We start from the raw sequence: 9,841 nt of genomic DNA on the forward strand, positions 1-9,841 counted from the left end.
TTCTGAACCTCATGATACCCTTCATCGGTGAGACTTTCAAGAGATCTTTCTCGCCCACCATAAATGATAAATCGCGCGTCTTTTGATTCGCGTAACTCTTTTTTCTGGACTGTATTGTGCGAAGTCGCTCCTGGATCAACTTTACCTTTTCTAAGGCATCCTTTACTAAATTTGTGCCATATAACCTAGACTAATGAGCTCAAACCATCCAATAGGCGAACGACATCGCCGATCATATAAGGCCTTATATGGAGCAATCTCGATGCTGGACTGGTAACTGTTGTTATAAGCAAACTCGGCCAAGGGCAAGAATTTGTCCCACTGCTGGCAATTTAGACATCTCGCTACATACTCAGCTATGTCCTTCTTCATCCGCCGCCACCAATAATGTCGCCTCATGTTGAAATACATCTTCGTAGAACCTGGATGAATAGAATACCGAGAACTATGTGCCTCCTCTAGAATATTCTCCCTCAATCCATCCACATTAGGAACACATAGGCGACCTTGGAGTCGCAGTACACCATCCTCACCGATAGTAACCTCCTTGGCACCACCTTGTAGTATCGTCTCTCTAAGGACCAACAAGTGCGAACCATCGTACTGATGAGCCTTGATCCGCTCAAGTAATGAATACTAAGCCACAACACATGCAAGAAGTCGACCGGGCTCTGAAATATCCAACCTCACAAGTATGTTAGCTAAGGACTGAATGTCAAAAGCAAATGGCCTCTCCTCTGCCGAAATGAATGACAAACTACCCATACTCTCGGCCTTTCTGCTCAAGGCATCTGCAACCATATTCGCCTTGCCCAGATGGTAATATCATAATCCTTCAGTAACTCAAGCCACCTACGCTGCCTCAAATTAATGTCCCTCTGCTTAAACAAATGCTGCAAGCTGCGATGATCGATGTAAACCTCACAGGTCACCCCATAGAGAAAATGCCTCCAAATCTTGAGAGCATGAACTATCGCGGCCAACTCCAAATTATATATAGAGTAATTCTTCTCATGGGACTTCAGCTGACGTGAAGCATATGCAATAACTCACCCCTCTTGTATCAATACACAACCCAAGCGAACGCGCGAAGCATCGCAATATACGGTATACATCCATGAACCGGAGGGAAACAATAACGCTAGTGTTGTAGTCAAAGCAGTCTTGAACTTCTGAAAGCTCACCTCGCAATCATCAGACCATCTGAACGGAGAACCTTTCAGGGTCAATCTATTCATAGGTGCTGCAATATATGATAAGCCCTCTACGAACCGACGATAATAACCTGTTAACCCCAAGAAACTTCTGATCTCGGTTGTTGTGGTAGGACGAGGCCAACTCTGTATTTCCTCGATCTTCCCGGATCCACGTTAATACCCTCACCCGATACAACATACCACAAGAAAGCCACAGAATCTAACCAGAACTCTCACTTGGATAACTTAACGTATAGCTTCTGTTCCTGCAAGGTCTGAAGCACTAACCTCAAGTGTTGCTCGTGCTCCTCCATACTACGCGAGTAGATCAATATATCGTAAATGAAGACAATGACAAATGAGTCAAGATATGGCCCGAACACCCGATTCATCAAATCCATAAATATTGTCGAGGCGTTGGTCAAGCCGAAGGACAACACTAAAAACTCATAGTGCCCATACCTGGTTCGGAAAGCCGTCTTTGGTACATCCGAATCACGAATCTTCAGCTGATGATACCTAGATCTTAAGTCGATCTTAGAGAATACCCTATATCCTACAACTGGTCAAATAGGTCATCAATGCGCGACAACGGGTACATATTCTTGATGATGACTTTGTTCAACTTGTGGAAATCAATGCACATCCGCATACTCCCATCCTTCTTCTTCACAAACAACATTGGCTCACCCCAAGGCAACATACTGGGTCTAATGAACCCTTGTCAAGCAACTCCTGAAGTTTCTCCTTTAACTCTCTCAGCACCTTGGGAGACATGAGATAAGGCAAAGTTGAAATAGGTTGGGTGTCTGGCACCAAATCAATGCCGAAATCGATATCCCAATCCTGCGGCATACTTGGTAGATCAACAGGAAATACATCGAAAAGCTCTCGCACTACTGACACTAAATCTAACACGGGAGTTTCTGTAGTAGTATCCCGAACAAAGGCCAAATAGGCCAAACAACCCTTCTGGATCATATGTCGAGCCTTCAAGAAAGAAATAACCCGACTGGAAGTACCAACAGACGAACCCCTCTACTCTAATTTGGGAAACTCAGGCATCGCTAAGGTAACAGTCTTAGCATAGCAATGAAGAATGGCATGGTATGGAGACAACCAGTCCATACCCAGGATAACCTCGAATTCAACCATATCAAGCAATAGAAGACCTGCTCTGGTCTCAAACCCACAAAAAGTCACCATACAAGATCGGTAGACCCGATCCACATCAATAGAATCACCCATTGTCATGGACACATATACAGGAATGCCCAAGGACTTGCGAGATACATCTAGATAAGGAGCAAATAGAGATGAAACATAGGAATAAGTTGGTCCTGGATCAAATAATACCGAGGCATCCCTATTGAAGACAGAAATAGTACATGTGATCACTGCATCGGAGGCGACTGCTTCTGTCCTGGCGAGGAAAGCATAGAATCTAGACAGAGTGCCACCTGAGTGGCCTCCACCCCTAGGGCGACCCCTACCCACCTGCCCTCCACCTCTGACCGACCTGGCGGGCAGTGTGGTAGCTGGTGCGATAAGCGTGGGCTGATGGTCCTGTTTCTCGGCCTTACCCCGAAGTTTGGGACAAAACCTCTTCACATGGCCAAGCTCCCCGCACTCGAAACAATCTCTCGGATCAGTGGACTGCTGACTTGAAGTCTGACCCTGATGGCCTGAATACCCACTGGTGGAACCCTGAATAGCCGGCAGACAGTAAGTACTCTCTGGAATGGCACTGAAGTAGGGTCGTGCTGGAGCACTTCAAGCAAGTGGTGGTGCTGATTACACGGGACTGCTAGACTAACCCCTCATTAACTGACCTCTGCCCTGAGGTGGGGCACCACTGAATTCTCCAAACTATCGGGGCCGCTTGTCCCTCGGCGCAAACTCTCTGTTGCAGTTGCGAATACGCTCGATCCTTCAAGCTATATCCACAACCTGATGAAAGGGAGTCCCCATCTCTGCCTCACGGGCCATAAAAACGTGAATCTCAGGGTGCAGACCTGCAATGAACCTCAGTACCCTCTCTGCGTCTGTGGGGAGTGTAATAGCTGCATGGCGAGACAAGTCAGTGAATCTTGCCTCATAGTCAATCACAAATATATGACCCTGACGGAGTCGCTCAAACTGACCCCGAAGCTCCTCTCTCTCCGAAGGTGGTTTGTACTTCTCCAAGAACAGATGTGTAAATTGATCCCAAGTCAATGGAGGTGAACCTGCTGGCCTGCTAAGGAGGTAAGCCTACCACCATCTGGGTGCCTTGCCCTCAAGCTGAAAGGCAGTGAAATCCACCCTGTTGGACTCTAATATTCCCATGTTCCGGAGCATTTCCTTGCACCGGTCAATGAAATCCTGGGGGTCCTCTGACCTCTTATCCCCAAAGTTAGGGGGTGAAGTCTAGTTCATCTGTCCTGCCGCTTCTGCTGATCAACGGTCGCGATTGGTACAGACTCTGGCATAGACGGTGTAACTAGCTGGGGGCCACCCGCAATGAGTGCACCTGGGGTCTGATATACGGCACCAGCGTGCCCTGGTGCCTGAGCTGTAGGGGTCTATGCTCCCCCTCCCACCTGAGATGTGGTTGGGTCCTGTGGAAATAAACCAGTCAGCATCATAGAGTCTATAAACCACATCATACATCCCATGACCTCCTGAAATCCCGGTGCAGTCATGAAATCTATTGGGGCTGGCTCAGTTGTAGGTGCCTCGTCCTGCTCTTCAACAACAGGATCCTCTACAGGATCCACTAGTGGTACAATGGGAGAAACTCTAGGATGCCCTCATCCTCTGACAGGAGCTGGGGCCCTCCCCCGACCTCTGCCTCGGCCTCTAGCAACCGGGGGAGCATCTCTTCTACCGCTTGGTACATCCGCCGCGCGCGTTCTTACCATCTATGAGAGATCAATAGAAAGATACTTAGCACAAAATCAAATGCACGATAGTAGATAAAGGAAGAGAGGTTTCCTAACACTCTGTAGCCTCTCGAAGATAAGTACGGATGTCTTCGCACCGATCCGCAAGACTCTACTAGGCCTGCTCATGACTCGTGAGACCTATGTGAACCTAATGCTCTGATACCAATCTCTCACAACCTAAAACCCATGATAGGTTGCGATGGCACCTAACATCGCCATTAGGCAAGCCCACAAGTGAACCTATAATTTAGTTACCCCTTTTTTAACTTTTAAAACAAAAGTTTTCTCTTTTTTTTAAAAAAAAACGAAATAAGTAAGATCTCATGCAACTGTACATACTCTTTTCTCAACAAATACCAACGTGAGAAATACATTAATAGTAGTAACAGTAATGATAAGTACAACAGTACATAAATGCTAAAAGCCCCCAAAACTCGGTGCCAGAACTACATGAGCAATCTAGAGAATATACAAAACTAATACAACTACTGTCTGAAAGGTAATAGACAGAAATAATAAACAAGGTAGAGGGACTCCGGTGCTGCAGATCGTAGCAAGGCAAGCAGCTCACCACTAAGTCTCCGTAGAAGTGCGGCTACGTGCCTGTGCGACCACTGGTAGTATCTATCTCAGTACCTGCACATTCAGTGCAGAAGTATAGCGTGAGTAAGGAAAACAACACGTACCCAGTAAGTATCTAGTCTAACCTCGAAGAGGTAGTGACGTGGGATCGACTAGACACTTGTTAGAGGTCAAACAGTAATAGAAATACATAAAGTAGACATGGTAAATGTAAAACAAGTAAACAAAGCAAATAAAATTAATTACGATAATTCCATACATGAGTCTATATCAAATCATTAAACATGTCATAACCGACCTTTAAGGCGCTAATTCAATGGTTACCAAACCAAATCCAGTCTCAAATAATAAGCATGAGGCTGCCGAGGAGAATGGCTCGATCCCATAGGAATAATGGTACTCAGTACTGCCGAGGCGAACGGTTCGATCCCATAAGAGTAATTTATTTCACTGTCGAGGCGAATGGCCCGATCCCATAAGAGTAGAGAAAGTTACCTCGCTCGTGGAAGCACATGCGAGTCAAGAAGACGTGGATCCATAGTTTATCAAATATTTTCCAATTTTCTAAAGTAAGAGGCTAAGTTAGTATTTTTATTAAAATCCTCAATCGCAGTCATAATCAATAAACTTACTACACATGATGGGTACAAATAGCACAATTAAAGGCATGCTGTGAATCTAGGTCTACCCGGACATATCATGATATAGCTACGTACGGACTCTTGTCACTTCGTGCGTACGTAGCTCCCCACAACAAATAGCACATAACAATTAATACGCCTGAGGGGATAAGTTCCCTCTTACAAGGTTAGGCAAGACACTTACCTCGCTTTCAAGTCCACTAACCGGCTCTTTAACCTCACTAGAATTTCCCAAACGAAGTCGAGCAATCCGAAGCTAATCAAAATTCGCATAAACTAATTAATAAGTGCGCAAAAGTTCCAAATTTAGCTATTAAACTAATTTCCCAACCAAATCTAGGAAGTCCATAAAATCACCCACGGGCCCATGTGCCCGGATTCCGAAAAATTCCGAAGATAAATGTTATTCATGACTTCACGAACTCAAATATATAATTTATTCCCAATTCCATAATCAATTTCGTGGTCAAATATCATTTTTATCAAAACCTAGATTTTTTAACAAATTCCTAAAATTTCCACATTTTACCCATTAAAATCTACCCATAATCTATGTATTTAACTTACATTAGGTAGAAATTACTCACCTTATAATGCTTGATGAAAACCCCTCTCCAAGAAGCTCCAAATTCGGACCACACAAAAGAGAAATGGGAAAACTAAGCCTAAGTCTCGTCTTTAAATCAAAACACTGCCCAATTGACCCTTCTTCGCGATCGCGGAAGAAGCCTCGGGATCGCGAAGGTATAGTTGGCCCAGGCCCTAAGACCTTCTTTGCGAACGTGAGGGCAGTCACGCGATCGCGAAGGCTTGCCTAGCCTGAGCTTCACGAACGAGGTCAGCCCTTCGCGAATGCGAAGAGCAAAGGCGGTTGATCCACCCCATGCCCTTTATTCTACGCGAACGCCTGTGTTCGCGAACGCGAAAGCTACCATTCCCAGACCATTGCAAACACAACCTATTGAACGCGAACGCGAAGGGAAAAATACCTAGTTCCCCAATTGCTTCTCCGTGAAAGCATAGAATAAAACCAAACCACTAATATTAGATTTTCAGACTTAGCTCCGGGTAGTCCGAAATTCACCCGATCCACCCGGGAACCCCAACCAATCATACCAACAAGTCCATAAAATTAATACGGACCTTGTTCGAATCCTCGAAACACGTAAAATAACATCGAAACCAAGAATCGCACCCCAAAACCAACTTGAATCAACTTATGAACTTCCAACTTTTCAATTATCTCTGAACGCATCGAATCATACTTAGACAACTCGGAATGACACCAAAGTTTGCATACAAGTCATAAATCACCATACGAATCTCTTTTGAGGCTTGAAATCCCAAACGGACCTCGGTAGAAGAAAAGTCTACTCCAAACAAAATTTAAAGAACTAGAAAACCTTCCATGAGCTAACTTTCAACATTAAGCGCTGAAACGCTCCCGGATCACCCGAAACCCGATCCGAACACACGACCAAGTCTAAAATCATCATACGAATCTATTGGAACCATCAAACTTCGGTTCCAAGGTAAACGTTGACTTAAGTCAAACTTGGTAATCTTAGGCCACTTTTAAGGAACTAAGTGTTCCGCTTCCAACCTGAACCCTTCCAAACCTGAACCAACTATCCCCGCAAGTCATAAAACAGAAAGAGAGCATACAGGGAGTCATAATAAGGGGAACGGGGATCTAGAAAGTAAAATAATTGGTCGGGTCGTTACATATAATTCAAGGAGAACGGTTACCTAGATCTAGTTCTATTAATATAGACATTTTACCACCATTGTAATCATCTAATTTTCTTCTCTATTGTTCTATACATTGTAATTCATATAACTTTCTCCCAAGTTACTATAGTTCGGCTCTTCAAGCTCTGTTCGGCTCATCATCCTATCAAGGATCATCCAATAAGAATTATTTTTTCTCTGTTTTATTTTTATTATATTATCTATCATTGAATTTATTTTCTACCTTTTCTATCACTTTGTATTAACAAAAATTTATATCTTTTGGATCGAATCAGCTGCTTGTGACCTGTCATATAAAATTAATATCTTTGACCTTGAAAATTATTTTTTGGGGTTAAATAGTAATCTGGATAGGCAGAGTGCACAAAGCCACTGAGTTGCTCCATGTAGATCATCTTCCGGATAACCGTGCAAGAAAGCATGGATATATCAATTTATCTAATGGGCCAGTGACGAACTGTAACTAGCGAAATCACGGTGTGAATGGTGGTAAATTTAAGAAAATTTCTTGGTAGTGAACTCCGAATAATTGTGAGTAGCCTTTGGCGTGTGGCCTCGTGTATAAGCCAAATTCTATACACTAAATCATCTACTATATAAATGAATGATACAAATTAATATATGATCTATTTAAAACTTTAAAATTAAACAAACAATTGTTCCATAATAAATACTATATCCAAATCTATAATTAATAGTATATATCCCAACAATCTCCCATTTGCACATTTAACCATGATAATTATTAGAATATAATGTTTGTAAATGCATAATTAATAGTATATGCCCTAACAGAAATAGCTTTCCATTATTTCATTTTTTTGGTCCGTGAGGCCATGGATGATTCAGAAAGATGTTATACTACATTAATTGAGTTTTTTTTTCCCTCAGCTAAAAAGCCTTTGGACTGATTTGAGAATGTGTACTAATGCATCTATCACGATAGGTATTTTTTTACTGTGGAATATTGGACACCTTTTTGCATACTGTGGAGCTCTATCTTCGGTAGGCTTATGTGGAAGACTCGAGTGTAAGTAATAAACACACTTGAGTGTTGTTGGACTTTTTTTCTTTCTCTTTTATTTTTGGTTTCGGAAGTTGATAGAAACTAAGGATTCACCAAATAATATAGAGAATCAGGTTCTCTATTTGTTTTCACAGTAAATGAACAAAAAGTAAAGAACACACAATATTTACGTAAAAAACTCCCTGCTCACACGATTAAAAATCACGACCTACCCCAGTAGGATTTTAACTCCACTAACTAATCAAACTTCAGATTACAACCTATTGCAATCTAGGAATTAAATTCTTAATCCCTCACCTCTTACAATAACTCTATTGTAAGCTCTTTGTAATAACTCTATTACAAAACCACACTATTAACTAACTCTAGTTAACCAACCAAAACAAATGATGATTAAATGATGTCCTACTAAATGCTTCTAAAAAGCCGTATAGGAATACAAGTAAATAACAAAATATAAAGACACAACAAACTAAAGAACTCAAGACATATTCAATGTTGGGATCTGGTTCTTGGTTTGTAGCAGCTTTGTTCTTCAATGCACCCGAAGAAAACAGAGGCGGCTGCACACTTGAGAGAATATATGTTTTTGGGTTTGCAAGTGTTAGGTCAAAACCTTGTATCATGTTGTTTATATATGTGAGATCATGAGAAAAGATACAAGGGTATTTCCGATCTCTAGCACACTGCAGTTATGCTGTTGTACTGTTGCAAGTACAGTGCAACAACTTTAACAGTTGTAGAGTTGACTTGTATGACGACTTGAGGACCTAATCCTATGTGTTCCCTTTGTCGTTTCTTTATCTGGTTTCCTTGAGAATTAAACTATATAACTGAGTACGTTACAATAAGCACAAGGAACTGATTATATCATATTCCTATCTGGTTCCTTTATGAAGTTTGACAAATCATACCCGCATAACTTATCAGAAACTAATGACAAAAATCTCTCTAAATCTTGAGGACTCATATTTTAATTCATGATCAATTCCATAATCAACTAATTATTTACCTTTAGAACTGATTTTCGATGAGTTACCTACTGAATTATCAATTCATAGCCACTGCAATTTGCAAAATGTTAATCATAATGAGATTGTTTCCTCTTAGCCCATTATTAGAAATTACGAAGATGAGACTACTCCTCTCAAGTAAATGCCCTTATATATTAAAAGTCATTTTCTTTTTCTATTTTTAAATAAATTTGATGATAAAAAATAAACTCTGTTTAAACTTTAATTATAATAAATAAAGTATTATCTTTTGTGATTTCAGCAATAAAATAAAATAATGTGTGTATATACATGATAATTTACAGCTAAATTCATTAGGAATTTTTTTTCTTTAATTTACTTGTAAGTACCTTTTGTGAAGTGCGTCAAACTTATTAGTAGGTAAAATACATGAGAGATGTAAATAAAGTTGGATAAAATTACGTTTTTGTTACAAATAAAGTGAATGTATATGGATGTTCATTTAATCCATCCATACATTCTATATAATGTGCTACTTGGATAGATGTACCTGTTAATTCCTAGGATGTATCTAGTGAGTCTTGGGTGTATCTTGTATACTATAAATAGGACATCCTTTCCCCATGGAAGAACACACAAGAAACATATTTGAATAAGATTGTAACGACCCGACCGGTCGTTTTGAGATCTAGCGTGATGTTTGATGGTTTGAGGCCTTGAGTAGCTTCACTTCAGGTATTAT

At 41.2% G+C, this 9,841-nt stretch overlaps 1 protein-coding gene across 1 annotated transcript; it reads right to left on the bottom strand.

Annotated features, from left to right (window-relative positions):
• Positions 1-2,234: 2,234 nt before the first annotated feature.
• Positions 2,235-3,880, bottom strand: LOC138907899 (uncharacterized). Its single transcript, XM_070198519.1, has 3 exons — positions 3,779-3,880; positions 3,147-3,374; positions 2,235-2,903 (listed from the first exon to the last, which is right to left on the bottom strand). Exons 1-3 carry the CDS (start codon positions 3,878-3,880, stop codon positions 2,235-2,237), a joined length of 999 nt encoding a protein of 332 aa, XP_070054620.1.
• Between the last annotated feature and the right edge of the window lie 5,961 nt (positions 3,881-9,841).

Source organism: Nicotiana tomentosiformis, chromosome 3 (genome assembly GCF_000390325.3).
Source record: "Nicotiana tomentosiformis chromosome 3, ASM39032v3, whole genome shotgun sequence".
Lineage (NCBI taxonomy): Eukaryota > Viridiplantae > Streptophyta > Magnoliopsida > Solanales > Solanaceae > Nicotiana > Nicotiana tomentosiformis.